Source organism: Alligator sinensis, unplaced genomic scaffold, assembly GCF_000455745.1.
Source record: "Alligator sinensis unplaced genomic scaffold, ASM45574v1 scaffold178_1, whole genome shotgun sequence".
Taxonomy (NCBI): Eukaryota; Metazoa; Chordata; order Crocodylia; family Alligatoridae; genus Alligator; species Alligator sinensis.
Genome location: NW_005842031.1, coordinates 276,036 through 294,773, shown reverse-complemented (window position 1 = coordinate 294,773; position 18,738 = coordinate 276,036). Strand labels below are relative to the sequence as shown.

Sequence of the window (18,738 nt, the reverse complement as noted above, 5' to 3'; positions counted from 1 at the left end):
ATTTGTCTATCAGTGATCTGAGAACACAACTTGCTGCTTTTGGCAAAAACAGTTGCTTGTAGGGACTCTGTAAGGAACTGCTCCTCCTCCCCAGTTTGATGTTGACTTCTCGTGAACAATTATCTTTTGACATGTACTTCTGTCTTTCAAATGTGACCCGGGGATTTATTTATTTATTTTTAATAGTTCTTTTCTAGCTTCTCTGATTCAGTTTGAACTTAAATGCAGCTCAGTAATTTCTCACCTGAGTGGTCCTTATCAAATCAGTAGAATTACTCAACAGCTTAAGTATTTGCAGAACTGGGGCCTATGCCAAATTTGTATCATGGGTGAAATGTTTACCTTAAATTCTGCTTTAGGTATTTTATAAGGACTGGTAGAGAAAATCAATTTAGGAGTGCTAGATTATATATATTGGTAGAAACAATGAAACCTACTCTAATGTACTTCATCTATGTCTGTCCTTTTTTTAGGTAAAAGAGCTAGGAGTTATTGCTCAATACAGATACTGGCTCAATTCCTGGATGCAATTAGAAATAAGATAAACATTCTATAGTAGCAGAGCACAATATGGAAATGAAATGCTGACTTTGACACTGTCCATGTCTCAAATGTACTAGAAATTAGAGGCACTTTAACAGTGTTTCCTTAAAACATGGAATTTAAAACACTAAAAGCTGTGTTCCATTGAGGTTGGAAAGCATTTGTGGGGTTAGGGGGCAAGAGGTTAGGAAGAATTTGCTACTAGGACTGGTTTAAAAGGGTAAGTATAAAATAATAGAAGAATGTAAAAGCCTATTGTGTGCTTTGTTACTCTGACCCATTACCCAGGAAAGGAGCATTCATAAAGGACCATATTTCCAGGGAATGGGGGTCAGCCTAAATGCTATTTTGTGTAGATATAAAAAATACGTGCATGCTTTTTTGAGGGGAGAAGAATTTTATTTTCACAGATTTGTTATGTGTAGTCTAATGGCAGAGATTGCCAGTAGGGAAGCTAGAGAAGTGAATCAAATCACAGTAGGGCTATGGTACTGCTAGTGATAGTCAATGCAGCCTTTTCACTTGGGATTTTGTGACATATTTAAAATGGGTTCATCAGATATTGTGAGAGTAAATATAGTGATATATAAGGTAAAATATTAGAATTAAAGATGGTCTTTTATAATGGATACTGGTGTGTGTGGGGGAATTGGCAGATAGTCGAGAGCACAGGGAAGCAGAAGGTTCCAGGCTGAAGTAGTTCACCATGACTAGTAGATTTTCTTTCCTATTCCGTGTCTGTGGTTGTTTCATGAACCTGGGAAAAAAACCCACATTACCGTATTATTTAATTAAATGGATATTTGTTATCAACATTTAGGGCGATTTAATGAGTTGTCAGATTGTGGTCTTTTGTTCTGTTTTCCATAAAGGAAATATAAGCATCTGAAAACTAGGGAGGTAAACTCACTTTTGGAGAGAACTTTTTTGCTTTTGGTTTTATTGCTCCGAGTCTGAAGGACTGGATTTGATGGCTACCTTGTTAAATAAATGACAAATGTGTACTTCCTATGCTTTCCAAGTACACTAATTCACAACTTGCAGAAAAACAAGGATAGCTCTTTTAAAAAAAAAAAAAAAAAAAAAAGAAAGAAAGAAAAAAGCAGAAGTACTTCATATTCATAAAAGGCAAAACATTGGGGGTTTTTCTCAGGGTTTGACAATTACTGTTGGAATGTAAATTGTTACGTAGTCTGTATTTTAAAAATGCTTCATATTTACATTTTATATGTACCATAATCGTTATTGATCAGTCTAAATAATATTTTAGCTTTTACATATAGAAGCAGCTCTGCCACACCTCTCAATATCCATCCTAATACATAAGCCAAACTTCCTCCAAAGGCAAAAAATCTGCCTACACTACTCTTGAAAATAATCAAGAATGCTTTTTAAAAATTACATGTTTAGTTGCAAAAATATTTCCATAGCGTAAACATGTTTAAACTCCTGTGTAAATTCATTTCTAAATATTTTCTTTTTCTTGTAGCATATCTCTGTGGATGGGTACACTGAACCACACGTGCAGCCTATCAAATCAAGTAGCAGACAAAACATCCCCCGGTGTAGAAACTCAATTACATCTACAAATGAAGAACATCCTCACATTGGAAATTATCGTTTATTAAAAACAATAGGGAAAGGAAATTTTGCCAAAGTGAAGCTGGCAAGGCATGTTCTTACAGGAAGAGAGGTAAGCTTTTAGAACATGATTAGTATAATATTTTTGTTTCTTTGGTTTTGCTTTTGGCCTTCATAGGTAGCTGTATTTTTATATTTTTAAACGTTTTATCAGTGTTTATAATTGCATATTTGAATTTTAAGAACTGACTTTTAGTACTGCACACTAGTTATAACATATGTGTAGACAGGATTTAAATTTCTCTTGAGCTTCTTTATGTTGTTTGAAAATTATTTCCTTTTTTAAAGATACTACAGAACTTTTTGAGTGAGATGTTAGGGTGGCGTTGCTTTTGTTTTGCTGTTTTAAGTTTGTCAGGAAATCTTTGTCTTTCTCTCATTCTCCCTCCAACCTATATAAATATTCAAATACCCTCAAGAATAGCCTTTTTTGATTAAGACTGGGAATATTACTTTTTCCACACTGGTGGCTTACAGGCATGGAAAATAAAATCCTTGTCTGTATACGCTGACAACGTATAGAAACATAGGTGGATTCTTATTAGTAAGAACTTTGCTAAGTATGGTGACTGAGGATTAACAAGTGCCTACAATGGACATACAATTTCACAGCTGTGTTTATGCATGTAAGTGTGCAGTATGCTTTCTCACATGCTTTTTAGTATTTAAAATGCACAGCGTTTTTCACGAGCTTAGTGATGCCTGGTTTTTTTTAATGATGTTTTTTTTTCTCCCCCCCCCCCCCCCCCCCAGGTCGCTGTGAAAATAATAGATAAGACCCAGCTAAATCCTACCAGTCTACAAAAGGTAAGACTTCAACCTGTGTAATTGTGTAAACAGTCAAACCACTATTTACTTTCCTTGGCAGCAAATTTTACTCTTTCATCTTGCAACTAATTTTCTGTGGTGTGGGGGATATTGTACCTGTGCTAATGAGGCATGAAAAGTGGTACCTCGTTATCTTTGCTGTAATCGGAGTACTAAATTTGTGCTGACTATATGGACTGCACCTATACCTCCTAGTTGGATGTTACTCTTCTCCCACCAGGTTTTGTTTTGACACCTGTGAAAACAATTATCTGAAGCCTTGCCTTGCTGCTAGTCAAAGGTGCAGAACAAAAATAATTGTTCTTGCTCATTTAAAATGTAGCACTGTTAACAAGCAGTTGTTTTTCTTTATTTTAATATGACTGACATTACATTTTTCTTGTTATGAAGGATGAGAGATGCATACCAGTTACTGATCTTAATAGGTATGCTGCTTGGTTCATATGTTCTTTCAGTTTTTAGTAGTTTCTCAAGGAACTGTTGTCAATTCCTCTGTGTGTGTGCCTGTAAAAGAGATGTATATGCATACACTCAGAAATGACCCCAGTAGTTTAAAAATACTGCTCAGTTTGTCTCACTTCCTGTGTCTTTTGCAGAAGCTATTCAGAAACTCCTTACAAGCCATTGTTGTGTGTTGTTGTGGGAAGTATTTACTGGCAAACAGGGTAGCTCTAAGTGGTTTTCATCAGAGACCTGCTTTGTAGAGCCAGAGAGAGGCAGAGTTAACTGCTCTGTTATGTGGAGCAAGACATCCAAACCCAGAAGCTTTGTTTTTAAAGGCTCCTCGGCTTCTCTGGCTACAGGATCTTGTAAATTTTTTTTTCCAGTTCTAGCATTGAGAATCCACAAGAAACCCTGTCTGTCCTACTTCAGTTTAAGACTACCATATAAGGGAGTTCCTACACCCCACAAAAGGAGTTTTCTTACTAATGCTGCTTAGATTGGCTAAGATAGAGCTAATAGGGCTTGGAGGGCTGTGTCTGCAGTTGGTGAGGCATATTCCAGATTTGTTTTCCTCGCAATTAGAAATCTTTTACCTTTTACTTAGAAATCAGGGAATTTGCCCTCAACAAATAGAAAGAAAAAAAATTGAGTGGTATAATTAAAGAGTGCAGTTACCATAAGTCTGACAATTTAGTGAAAGTTCTTTGTATTAATAGTGTCAGCCTATTCAAAATCCTGTATACTTTTCTTTATCATTTTAAATAGAATTTGTAAATGAACATATATGAGCTTGTCAAATAACTTGTTAGCTGTTAGATTTTGAAATGACAACTCGCACAAATGCTTGAAACAATTTCAGTGAAAAATTTTAACTTCACTTACTACTAAAACAGTTTTTAAAGAAATATTTTGAAGGGTATATTTGCATTCCTCATCATGCTCTCCACTGTGTTTTAGGTGGTTAAAAATTTCTAAACAAAGGTTGGTAAAAAACAAAACAAACTAATCACGTGTTAAGTTTGGTTCCGTATTAGTCATTTTTCTGTAAGTGAAAATAGAATACTTTGGCTTGCTGATTTTTGACATTTGTAATTGTTTTAACTGTTTTTGTGTGTGCATGCCTGCATGGTGGACAAAATATAGAATTAGACCAGGCTAAATAAAATAAACCAACCAAACAGAAAATCTTCAGATAATATGAACCAATGTAACTTGTGTTCCTAAATATAACAGGGGAATGCTCAGGGCAAAACACACAACATTCATTTATCTCATTTAATTTTAAATATTTTAAGTCAGTACTATTTTTAAGTGGTTTTAACACAGCCAGTAAATTCACTTAATGTGATGTGCCTTAACTACTCTTGCTGAAGGAACTGTGATTTAAAAATTTTTCTTTTCTGTGTATTTAAATGCACAACCTAACTTTATTTTTTATTAAAACTTGCATTTGATTTACTTTTGATTTTCTATGGGAACTTTATACTTGTATAGTATCATACATATTCACTCCATCATCTAATTGTATGTTTGTAATTTTCCAGACTTTTAAGTCTGAGGAATACTTGAAGTTCTGTAACAGTCAGTTTAAAAGATAAACCAATTAGATCATGGTTATTTGTTTTGAAGTACAACAGTTGCTTAAGAAACAAGGTGTGGCTACTTTTATTTCTATTACAGCAATACCTTGAGGTCCCACTGTGCTAGCACGGAGCATGCATAGTAAGACAAGACAGTCCTTAGTTTTAAGGGCTCACAGTTCAAATAAACAAAGCAGTAAGGGAGTGAGTCTTTTTATTCTTATTTCGCAGGTGGAAATCTCTATGGCACAGGAATTAAGTGATTTACACAGCTATAAATGGGTCCTTAGCCATTTGGACTTGGGAGTTAAAAGCAGCTGGATGTAATGCTAAGCGCACAGCTCACAAGTGTACTATTGGCTGTAGAAGCTAGTATAACCACACTAGCACAATGTGCTGCTAGAATGGGGGACCTTCTTTGGCACAGAAAGCTTCTGTAGAAACAAAAGTTGAAGGTAAATCTAGTGCCTCCCCAAAGAAGACTCGGTTAAGTTGTAGGAATCTACTTTCCTTGCAGTTGTTGTAATCAAGTCAAGGTCTTATTAGTTACATGAGTGCTTTCATTTTACCACCCTGTTCATAAGTTTCTGGAAAAGGTTTTTTTGAAACTTTGTGCCTCAGTTAAGCTTGTTTGGGAAATTTGGATAGTCTGGATTCCCAAACAAATTACATTAACTTGAGCTAAAAGTGGAGAATACAGTTTAGTAATATAGCATAAAAAATTCCAGGAAATTTAATTCTCTCAAAACCAAGCATTTGTAAACCCCAGAAAATCAGCTAAAATAAACACCCCCCTCTAAACTTTTAAAATCATGTGTGTTCAACCCCTGGCTTATAGGACATATCTTTCTTGCATTTCCATGTCAACTGTCCCGTGGTGTTCCCCCTGGGTCTAGCAATTTGGCGGTGGCAGTTAATGCTCCCCCACCATCAAATTTCCAAGCCCTACAGGGCTGGATTGGCCCCACACAGAGGGATTGGGCCCTAAGCAGGCTACAGACCAGCCTGGCACTGCTCATTCGGTGCACAGGACAAAGTTGGGCACCACTGTGTTAAATTATTAGTCATTAAGACATCCAGACCACCTTCATTCTGTTCTATGATGCTATTTCTTACCTGTACAATTACAGTCAGTATATATTAATGCTTGTGGTCCCAAACTGGATTCAATTTATTATTATTATTTTTTTTTTTAAACAGTAGATGCATGCTCCCCTGTGCCTTGTGGAGTCATTATGGGGCAAAGTTCAAGGTGTCCCGATGGATTCCTCTTTCTTACTGTGTTTGAATAAATGTGGTTTCCCTGGCAGAAACATGTAGATAAGGGAAAATCTAGATTGTGGTATCAAACATGTAGTGCCTATAGACTGGATCCACCTTGCAAAGCCTCTTCATCTAGGCTACTAGAAGGGTGTGTGTGTGGGTGGGGGAGGCATTATGGGAAGAACCTACAACAAAATCCAGGGCCCACTAGCTCTGTTGGGCATGCCCCTCAGTGGCAGAGGGACTAATAAGAATTCTGCTGCCACAGCCTCATTTTGCCCTATGGCCACCACCTCATGCTTTGAGGAAGATTCAGCCCACAATAGAGCTTTGTAGTTTCTAGATCTGGCCCAAGTTTGGGGTTTTTTTTGTACCCTTTGTACCCTTGATGAGCACAGTCATGCGGTATATGGTGCTGCAGATGCATCTGCAGAGCCACATGCAACACACTCCGTTGTTCTCTGCACTGCAAGGGAGCAGTGTAGTGGGGGATTTTTTGACTCCTGGATATCCCACAGATATGTAGATCCCACAGAGAAAAAAAAGGTGGAGCAGCACACACAGCAGCTGCATGTGCCACCCAAAGCCAGAACCTGGCTGGCTCCACGTGGCAGGATGGCTGCTTCTGCAGCCCTGGGAGGCTCTCAGAACCCCAGGTAAGGCTGCTGGGATCAGGCCACTGTTGTCCTAGCCTCTCCTACCCCACCTGGGGTAACTTGCCGCGCGCCAGTGCACACGTGGCACAGGCATTCCCTGGGGACATCTAGCAGCAGCACACGATGTGCTACTGCTAGTTGTCCCTGGAGAATCGATCGCCCATGCACATCTGGATGCGGCTTTTGGGTGCATCCAAACAAGCGTACACGTGTGGTTTGTAGCACCTTAGAACTGTTTGAAGCACTGCAAACCTTATACAGAGCATGTGCAACTGTTTACTGCACTGCAAATTTGATACCAGGAACTCTCAGCGTAAAGGGAAAAAAAAGAAACCCAACAAACAAACAAACAAACTGCTGCAAAAGCTGTGCCCAGGATGATGTTCTGGCTACCGGCCAGAGCATTTCCACTGCTTTAGGTGTCCCCTGGCTCCTCCAGCATGCCAGGAGCTTGGAGGAGTGGGGAAATGATAGTTTCCTTGAAGTGGGGCATTTTCTCTGCAGGAAACCTCATGTGCAAGGGGTGTGCGCAGCAGCAAAAAGCAGTGGCAGAAATTTGTGGGGATATGCCATGTGTGTCTAGGGCTGAGATGGTTGGGTTTTTTCACCACTTTAGAAACAATACTAGATGTTGATTTGAAGGGTTTTTAATAAGTAAAAGCATACCTCTGTGTTCAGAGCATTGAAAAGGAATGGGAGTGAGGGGAGGATAGAGTGGGAGGAATTGTCAACCCCTCAAAAATGCAGCTGAAATTAGTCAGATCTCAAATAGCTTCAATTTTAAAAACTTTTCCAACATCGTGGCTTCAGTCTATAAAATGTTGAGTTTGATAATTAGCTGCTTCATGCACAATAGTCTTTCATAAAATTTTAATAGTTTGTATTGGATATAAAATATTAAATGTCTAAAAGATTCTATATAAGTATATATAAATTCTACTTTGTTGACTAATGTGTCTACTTAAAGCTGCTATAAGACGACATTTCATGCACTATTTCTTTTGTAAGTGCTACCATTTCAATAAATGGATCCTATTAAAAAAAGTGCTCATAGAACTATGAGTTGTCTTCACCTACCAACCAATATTTAAAAAAAAAAAAGTGAAATCTTAAACTTGAGCTATGTTGCTCATTAAAGAAGTGCTGGATTGAATTGTGGACAGACAGTGCATAGTTATATATGGCATAAAACACAGGCCATTTAAAATATTAATGTTGCAAAGGAAAATTTTTAAAATCAGGAAAGAACAGAATTATGGCTGCCTGTGCAACCTTAATTTGGCTCTATTAATCACGTATGTTAGGAACCAGTCCTTAATTACATGAGTATATACTTTTTTCTGCAGGGCGCATGCCTTTTTAAGCACATAGAAAGGATGACACTCTTATTATTGTGCAGCTTTCCAACATTTTGTCTTCTGTGTGTTTTGTTGTTCAATGGGCTGCCCCATGATTTAGGTGTATGTACACTATTCAAAGTACGCTTGTCACATCTGGTTCCGAGAACAGAGTTATTTCTCCTAGGCTTTTCTGTGGTCGTCACTACTAATAGTATCAAAGTGTTTCACAAAACTTAATCTTCACAATATCCATGTGAGGTGTTTATCCCTGTTCAACAGACAGGGAGTGGAGGCCCAGTGAAATTAAGACTAAGTACCAGCTAATTTGGGGAGTCTTAGCTGAAACATCCAAGATCTGTATTTCCTGAATATTTACCATTATGTAACTCTTCAGAGCAGCCAGAGCTGCAAGAGGCAGTTCTACAAGTCAGACTCCAGTGTGTCAAGCGGGGTGCCCATAAAATGAGGAATGCACAGTTAGTGAACATCTGTGAAACTGTGGTTTAAGTGATTTGCTTAGTGCATGGGAACTCTGGCCAACGCAGGAAAAGAATATAATTCTCTAGGGCACCATTCACCTGCATTTAATATAAGGTCTGCTGTCTCTTTTTCTCCCTTCCTCCACAAATGAGGCAGAGTTCTTTATTACCCAATTTACAGTTGGTTGGGAACTGGATTTTCTGTTTTGTGGGGAATTGCACAATTTTGAATTTTTTCCCCTTAAGTATAATGAAAAACAAATGTCTAAGCTTCCTGTGACATGACGCCCACAATAAAAATATTTTTGTTTTTGGTTGATCAAAATGTTTAGTTGTCATGATGACCTTTTTAAAACTTTTTAGTGAGTTTGTCCCCAAAAGTAGTTTTGAAATGCAGCATTCCATTCCAAAAAATATTGAAAACTCCCATTTCAGCATTCTTGAAATGCTTTGTTTTAAAACATTCTTCATATTGATGATTTAAAAAAAAAAACCAAAAAAACCCTTTTGGACAAAAATTGACCAGCTCTATATATAAAGCCCTAATTCACCCTCAGCGCAGGTCCATCCTTTGAGACAGGGTTAATTTGGAAAAAGAATACATGCATAATATATGCATCCCAGGGGACTGAATTAAGGCTGTATGGACAACTTTAATTCTACCATTTCTCAACTTTTGAGTGCTTAAATTTACAACCTTAACATAACTATCTTTTTTTAAAAATAAATATTTGTGTGCATGTGTGTGTTTTGTGTGTGTTAAATCTTCTTGTGGGGTCATACAGACATGCACACTGTTCATCAGTAGGGTTGGAACCTTTTTAATCCTCTGCACAGGCATTTGTTGCTTGACCTCCTAGTGATTGATAGCAGTTGCAGCCAAATTTGGCTCCTTCTGCCCTATTGTCTTCAACCTGCCCTAATCTTGTCTATTCCTGTGGTCTGGCTTCTTGTCCTGGTCCTTTTCCTCTCTGTAGGCTTTTAATCCCAATTTCCTAGTTTCCTTATTTAGCTGATTCCTCTCCCCTCTCACCCCAGTTCTTTATCTGATCTCTCACACTATTTTTCTTGGGCCAATTTATATGACCCTCATCAGACACAGACAAGTAAAATACACCGTGGACCAACTCATTGGGTGTGTCCAGGTGAGCACAGACATTGGTATGTGGTGTACATGTAGTATGGTATGTAGCATTCCCCGTGCTGCTACTTTGCAGCATGGGGGGAGCGGGGGGGGGTTGGACCCGGGGAACACGATCATGGGGATGCACTTGTGGGGATGCACCCACTGAGTCCAGAATAACTAGTTATCTTTAGATAAGCAGATTGCACCTGAGTCTTTTTCTCTATCAAGATCCTGACTATGATTTCTGGTAGGACTGTAGGATCTATCAGGTAAGTCTTTGGAGACTTGAGTAAACAAGGATTGAATTACTTTATTGCTTCTATTTGAAGGCCACTTTATTCCCTGAATCAGGGACCCCTGAGGTACTAGGGTAAGCTTGATACAGGACCTTTGATATCACTGCAGGGAAGGGGATGAACTACTTCCGATATTAGCCTTCTATTGATCAATTTCATCCAGCAGCAGTTGTTGTGACCTCTTTAGAACTAGGACACAGTCTGACAAGGCTGTGTCCCAGTCAGTTCTGGGAGGCATTCAGGTAACAGCCACAGTCTTTGTTGCTGTCCAGGGTGCTAGATCTTGATCACAGTTCTGAGGACCACTACTATAGTCGGTCTAAGCATGTCTTCAGTCCAAGTTAAGATTCATTATGCTATACTTTCTGGGAATCCACTTAGGGTAGCTCCTTCTTAAGATTAAGACTTCTCTGCCTCTATAGGGATCAGTGCTTGGACCCATGCTCTTTAATATATTCATTAATTACTTGGATGAGGGGGTAGAAAGCTCACGGATGACACCAAGCAGTGGGGAAATGCAGGCACATTGGAGCATAGGGTCAGGATCCAGAATGACCTTGACAGGCTGGACTCATGGGTGAAACAGAATCAGATAAGGCTTAACAGGAATAAGTGCAAATTCCTACATCTGGTTAGAATGAACCCTCACCACAACTACGCTATAACTACATAATGGGTGGTGGCCCACTGTCTGGCACAGCATTTGAGTGTGAGAGACCTGCTGGTTACGATCAACCAGAAGATGAATATGAGCCATCAGTGCGATGAGGTTGCCAGAAAAGCAAATATAACTCTGGCATGCATCAGCCGATGCGTGTCCAGTAGATGCAGGGAGGTACTCCTCCCTCTCTATTTGGCACTGATGAGGCCTCAGCTGGAGTATTGTGTCCAGTTCTGGGCACTGCACTTCAAGAAAGACATGGATAAGCTCAAGAGAGTACAAAAAAGAGCCACCTGCATGATGAAGGTCATGGAGGATAGGCCCTATGATGAGAGCCTTGGGGACCTGGGCCTGTTCAGTTTGAGTAAGAGAAGGCTGAGAGGTGACAACAAGTTTATCAGAGGTGAACACCAAGATTTAGGTGAGCAACTCTTCAAGAAGACACCTCAAGGGAGGTTGAGGACCAACAAACATAAGCTTATTGAGGGTAGATTCAGGCTAGATACAAGGAAGAACTGCTTCCCTGTAAGGATCGCCAGAATCTGGAACACAGTCCCAGCAGAGGTGGTGCAGTCACCATCCTTGGAGGTGTTCAAGAGGAGTTTGGACAGACACCTTGTTCAGTTTGTCTGAGCCCAATAACTTCCTGTCTATGGCAGGGGACCAGACTTGATGATCTTACAGGTCCCTTCCGGCTCTATGATTCTATAGCTGGCCCAATATTAGGATATCTCAGATTGCCACCCATCAGACCACTGCAAGAGTGCATCCTTTCATGGAAAGATAACTATGTCAGTTGCTGTCTTAGTGGCTAATTTAACAAGCATTGTTAATAAGGTATGATTCTTTTCAACAGGTCCTTGTTAGGGTTCCCCCAGAATATAAGTAAGAGCTCTGTTATGCAGTTCCAGGGGGGCAGGTGATTGCCAAGATAGATGGATGCCTCCAACACTAGCAGGATATACTGAAACCCCTGTTATCTTGAGTGAAACAACTTGGCTGCAGTCTTCAGGCATCAAATCTCCCAAATCACTCTTCTACCAGTAGGAATACTTGTACCATCTCCTAGAAGCTTGTGGAAAAGTTCTGGTCCTAGAGTTTGACTGATAATCTCCACTCTTCTCCTGAAAACAAAACAAAACCTCAGGGCTTTTGAGAGAGTGTTTTCAAGAGGACTTCTGGCCTCCATCTGTCATGCAGGCTGTGATTATTTGGAAGGAATTCTTTTCACTTGATTCTTCAGTCATTCCATACCATATTTATTCCTGTGCTCATTTCTTTGAGGACTCTTTGTTCAAGGAAGGAGGATAAAACCTTATATCAGACCATTGGGTTTTGAAAATAATCTTAGTTGGGGTACTTTGCAGTTTTGTATTTCCTTGCCCTTTTCCTAGTCAGGACACTGCTGTTTCAGGAAGTGGAATTGGTTTTTCTCTTAAAGATATAGAGGAAGTTCCATTACAATTTGTGGAAAGGCTTTTTTTCCGGTTTCTTCCTACCAAAGAAAATTAAGAGCTGATCTCCCTATCCTGGTTTTGAAACTTCTCAATGTATACCTCTCCACTTTCAGTTTAGAACGGCAGTTCTTGTTTCTATAACTTCTGCTGCTAGATCCATAGATCTGCTTTGTGGCAATTTAATCTACAGGATACTTAGCTTCATCTTTCTCTTCCCCACCCCACTCATAGGAAGTACCTAGTAGGTTGGTTCCACTGCTGGAACATGTTGGGTAACTGAATTCTTGAACTGTTAACAGCACAAACATTTTCACCACTCATGGTAATGTTTCATCTCGGAAATCAAGGAGTAATACTCTGTCCATTACCTCAATGGCTAGCTGGTCTAAAAAAAGTTCCCATTCTTCCTTTTCATTCATTCTGCTTTTATCGGCCATATGCTGAATCAGTCAGGGACAGCAATAAATATTTCCCAGTCTTCCCCCATCCTACAAGGTTCTTTTAATGATTAGATGCAAAGATCCCAATTGCATGTGTAAGGGGGTGTAATTCTCCCTATCCCATCATACCCAAATGCTAATAAAAGGAACACATCTAGATCAATATCTGGTACAAGATCTATTACATTTGCACATTTATCAGCAACCAGACATCCTTGCTAGTACTCGGGCAAGGCTGTGCTTTTTATATAATTTGGGAGAGAGAATCTTGAAAGTCCCCTTTGTCAGGGGGCAGTCTGATTTCAGTCTGTTGTATTTACCAGCTAGACTCATAGCACTACATAACCCAGAGCTACAGAATGTTATGTCAGATCATCTAAGCAGACGGTTATCATGAATAATCAAACAAAACATCTTGCAAGAATGTGGTCATCTACCACTAGACCTTTTTGCAACAGCTATGAGCAATACGTTCTGCTTAAAGGGAAACTGTTCTGATCCTCTTACAATATATTGAACATTTCAGGGTCTCTAAGGAGGATGTGTGTTTGTTCTTCCCTGCTTTACATTCTAAGGATGTTAAGGAAGGTGCTATGAAAACATCAAACAGTCATTATAATAGTACTTGTTTGCCCAAGACAATTTTGATACCCTGATCTTCCAGACTGATCTCTCAGGCAAGTGGTCCTCAGCAGTCCTTCAATACAAGGAGGACAGTCTTTCAGTAAATGGGAAGTTCTCTGAGTCCACAGATGGGTGAGGAGGCAAATCTGAGATCTGCATGTTTGACTGCAGACATGACAAAGAGTTCCAGCAGGAAGGAGTGGGTACTAATTATGCCAGATCACAGCTCTTTCCTTTTTTCTCTCATCTATCTGGCTCCACAATGAGGCCAGTTTGCTTGAAGTGACGGATCCTTTGTTGTGTTTCATGGTGCCATTAGGGGTGATTCAGTACTCAAATCTCCCAAGTATTAATGTTAATATCACACTTATTTAGGTTGGCCTTCAAAGTATCCTTAAACCTCTCTTCTTTTGCCTGCCTGTAGAGTCATGATCATCAGTGAGTTGGGAGTATAGGATCTGTTTCAGGAGCTGGTTGTCGGGCATCCTTATGACATGTCCTGTTGAATGGAGCTTGTGCTTTATAAACATGACTTCAACATTGGTGGTGTTTGCTTAAGACAGGACACTAACATTTGTTCTTATGTCCTTCTAGTTGATTAGAAGGAATTTCCAAAGATGTTGCTGATGGTTATGTTCCAAAGCCTTAAGGTATTTCTAATAATTATCATTCAAGTTTCGCACCCATGCAACAGGGTAGGAATGACAACAGCCTGATAGATGAGGAGTTTGGTTTGGGTCCTCATGTCACTATCACTGAAGACGCTGTTTAAGAGATGTCCAAAAGTAGCACTAGCAGATTTTATCTGGTGTTGAATATTATCATTTATGTCTGTCTTTGTGGCTTTTTAGACAGGGGAAATACTGAGTATTCTCCAAGGACTGCCCTCTACTTGTAATACGTGGAGGAGCAGCTCTTTAGTCCAAGCAGCTACTCACTCACTCAGCTAGGCAAAATCAGCAGGCCCATGTGAGTCAAAGGTAGAGCCAAAGGTAAATGGAGAGGGGGGCAAGTAACAGTGGGAGGGACAGGCTGTGAAGTTTTTGCTGCATTCCCTCCCAAGCAGCCCACTGTGAGTCTCCCCTGCATGCCCCGCTCTCCCCTGTGCAGTTTGTGTTATGCATTCCCCATCTTTACTGTGTGTGCCTGCTCCCCTACTGCACAAGCCACCCTGGTCTGGGGCAGCTGACAGCTTGGCTCTTGCTTGAGTGTTAGGTCTGGGGCTGAAGCTGCAGCTGAACTGCCACATGCCTCAGGAGGCCACATGCCCCAGGAGGGTGCTCAAATTACATCAAAGATCAGGCTTTCCCCACACTGCCCTCCCCCCACCCCCATGTTGGTGGGGGGAGCAAACTTAATCTTGTATTTGTGCAAATGTGGTATTTTCCGCTCATCTCTGGGAGATCCCATGGTTGGTCTGAGCTGTTTCAGTGAGGAGCAGATGAAGAAAATTTCTCCCATCTCCAGCTCATTTGACCAACCTGAATGTAGGTGGAGCCATGTCACTGGCTTCTCTTCCTGGACCATGTAATTACAAGCAAGGTGGACCTTAGATGTGAGGGTTTAGTTTATATCATGCATGTACAACAAGAGGCCCTGTTATAAATTAATGTATAGAACAGGATATTTTTTAATCTCCTTTATTCAATGACTTGTGGGGGTTTTCTCATCAGCAAAGAGATTATAGGCAAGGCATCAATTTAAGGGTAATGTGGATATTTGCACTCCAAACTAAAAGTTCTCTTGACTTTCAACATTATTTTATTCCAAAATAATCTATAAAGCAATTATTTTATTGTTACCATCTACATTTTGTAAATTAACTGGGGTTTTTTTTGTTTTTTGGGGAGCTATGTTACTGAAATCTGTTAATCCCCTATTGGTCTCTTCTATCCAAGTAAGAAAATGTAATGTTAAATTTAAGCAAATAAATTGGGGGAGGGGTCTTTTTTGGCATGGTAGAATTTTCTTAAGAGAGACAATTGTGCAATTGTTTCTTTTATTAAAACTTCTGTGAAACATTTAAGCATTTAGTTTTCCCCATATTTGTTTTTCAGTGGAGCTAAAATTAACTTGACTGTTTTGTCTAAGTACTTAATTTTATACAAATTCTAATGAAAAACTAGTTGGGAGAGCTGAAAGATTTTTTGTTTTACCCTTGACACACATTTCAGGACAGAAAGCTAGACTTTCAAACATAAAGCAATACAAAAGTATACTTAAAGACACTTGGAACAATTTAAACACTTTATTGAAAGCTGCATCCGTTTCACAGTGGTTTTTCTCAGCTATAATTAAGGATCTAGTGAAAACATTCAAACCAAAGTCTTTCAAGAGCTGTAGAAAGCCTGAATGATTTTTGCACTTGTGGTTTGATAGGAACAGCTTAAAATAGTAAAGGAAATGTAAACATATAGACATTAATTTGACAACAAATGGAAACTGGTAGCAGTGTTGAGAGAAGGAATCTTATTCTCAACCTTCTTTTGACCTTTTACACACTTGCAGACTTGCTGGGTTGTGTGTACCATTTTACTGCCCTGTATAGCTGGAAAAACAGTTGAGATTGGGTTTTTGCAGCAAGGAGCTGCTTGTGGCTCTGTTTCTTGATACAATAGTATTTTGTTTCAATGAAGATTGTTCTTGTAAACATATGGCAAGGAGAAAAAAGGGAAACTCAAGCCATTTCACCTATTTGAGTATATGAAAACCAACACCCAGGAACGAGAAGGTGGTGCTGCAGCATTAAAGGAGCTATTTTTGGATGAGATGTGAAATTGAGAATCAGTGTCATTACCCTTAAATATCATATGGCCCTTAGAAGGGAAGAAGGTTCTTAACACCATCATCCTGCCCAGATTTTAACTTAAATAATTTATTTGGCTCTAAAAAACTAATTGTGATCTACTGATTACATACGATACAGTCTTTAAATTTATGTAGTAGTATTCCAAGTAGCTGTTGCCTAAAGACATTTTTATGTATAGTTTGTCCTGTATGGAGGATACCTAGTTATTAAAGTAGATTATATACATGTACTTTCTCACTCTCCTGTGCTCACGTCTTCATTGCATACAATGTTATACTATCAAAGTGTTTTACAGAATACAAAAGATGAAACATAAAAGGATTTTTTCATCTTCCTGAGTATTCCCACCTTTTTGGACTCTAGGTACATCTACATGAGATTCTGACTGTGCAGTAGATTATTAATACTGCACAGTGGCGCATCACAGTATGAACAGTGCTAGTATGCTACTGCACAGTAGCGTCACTTAAAAGACGTTCACTGGCGCTATTGTGCAGTAACTCCAGTTAATGTACATTTATTTAGTACTTGTTTACAGAAGTACTTGTGTAAACAAGTACTAAATAAATGTGCAGTAACCACTATGCAGTAGTGTCTTGTGTAGATGCTTCCAGTTTTAGCTAATATTTAAGCACTTGTGGGTTGTTTGTATTTAGAGAGAAATGGAGGTGGGAGTTAAGTATTTGACTCAATCCTGTTCTGTTTGAAAATTAAAAAAAAAAAAAAAAAGTACATAAAGTCCTGTATCCTTCAGACACAGTAGATGAAAAATTTTTTTTGTTTTGCTTAAAAGACTTCAAACCCATGCCAGCCAACATTCCATCCAAAAGCTTTCTTAACTTTTTCTTAGATCATGCTATAAGTAGGGTTCTCTGTAAATCGTGCCAGAAGTGCTGCAGCAGCTCCTTTAATATTTTTCGTGTTATTGCTTGCCCTCCCCAGCCCTAATTGGTGGAGGGGCCCCAGCAGCCAGGCCATTTGCTGCTAATTGCCAGGGAAAGGGATCAGCAGCAAACGGCCCAGCTGGCAGGGCCCTCTGCCAATCAGGGTGGCAGGGCAAGCAGCGAAATGAAAAACATGAAAGGAGCTGCTGCAGAGGGGCACTTCTGGTGCAATTTATGGAGATAGCTATAAATTGTTCTTCTATAGTCTTTTGGCTGATTTTCCTGTCCTCTCCCATCTCCCTTCCCTGACATGTTTATATCCGAACCCAGTCCTCTGTTCCCTACCATTTATACCAGTAAACTCCTTGGACTTGTTAAGCAGTGGTAAAGCCATTGTCCAAATTTGCATGCAACCTGAGTGATTGAGCAATGGTTTTCCATTATTCCAGTGATAGCTAAACAGAGGGGTATCAGCTGTTCCCTCGCTTATTCTTAGGCTTGGCAGAATTTGATTTTCATTTGTTAAATAATTTCAATGGATAATATCAATATTTATTTTTAAACATTTATTTTGATTTTTATCAACTTAAGTTTTTAGGGTTGTGTGAAATTAAAAGTGTGAGGGGAGACAATTTATTAATGACAGTATACTGTTAAAAGCTTTATAAAATCACGTCAAAATATAAAGAATAAATATCCATAGATCAATAAATCATACCCACTTTAAATCACTTCGTTCATTTGGTAGTACATTTGTGTAAAAAAAAAAACAAAAAAAAATCGGGTTTTTGGTTAGAGTTACTGGAACGCATAATTTGCTAGATCCAGCAGACTAATTCAGATTTCAAAAGCTCTCCAAATTTTAGTTTGTAATACAAAATGTTGAGCTGTCCAAGTTAGTCTTCAGAGGCACACGTGACGCTATCTTGAACCTTTCTGAACAAAGTGAATGATCTTTCCACAGACGCTGAAGTTACCACAAATTGTAAAATGTACCACAAATTCGTTGATGTCATAGAATTCATCTGTTTTTAATGTATGATCCCTGGCCGCAGGAAAAAGATGAGCAATACATGGAATGTGCAGCAGATGTGGATGTATTTCTTTCAACTCCTTCACTAGGCGTTGTATGTACACTGCAGAGTCACTGTTGACTGACACAATTTTCCCACGCTAGGCCATATTTTCTCAACACATCTTAAATCCAAACTGACATGACCTCTGCATTGCACTGAAGAAAAACAGAGAATTTTAATACCGTTTTATTTACAGACTTATTTTTATCACTGTAGAATACTACAGGGGCTTTAATTGCTAGTTGTCCTGCAAGCTTGGGGGTTAAATCAATTACTAAAGAACATTTCTCACCTCTCAAAAGTTCCATTGCCATCAGACTGTAAAGTTGTTGAGGCCACAGGTCCCCAATATGACCATGAGGACATCATGGGAGACCAAGCCAAAGGCTTTTTTGAAATCTAAATATATGACCTCAACCTCTTTTTGTTTGTCCAGGTGATACATCACCTGGTCATAGAAAAAGTGAGGTTGTTCAGGCAAGACCTACCTGCAGCGAAGCCATGTTGGCACTCTCTCAGAATGTTGCCTTCCTGTTGTTGATGGTTTCTTTGATTTCCCCCCCCCCCCCCCCCCACACTTCTCCGGGATAT

General features: G+C 39.3%; 1 protein-coding gene across 4 annotated transcripts in view; it reads left to right on the top strand.

Moving 5' to 3' along the window:
* The window catches only part of MARK1 (microtubule affinity regulating kinase 1), a 135,888-nt gene that overhangs the window by 44,308 nt on the left and 72,842 nt on the right, over positions 1-18,738 (top strand). For all 4 annotated transcript variants that reach the window (XM_006022339.3, XM_006022337.3, XM_006022338.3 and 1 more), the window contains exons 2-3: positions 2,033-2,236; positions 2,938-2,991. In XM_006022339.3, the coding sequence (XP_006022401.1) occupies positions 2,033-2,236; positions 2,938-2,991 (258 nt within the window). The remainder of the gene's footprint in view (positions 1-2,032; positions 2,237-2,937; positions 2,992-18,738) is intronic.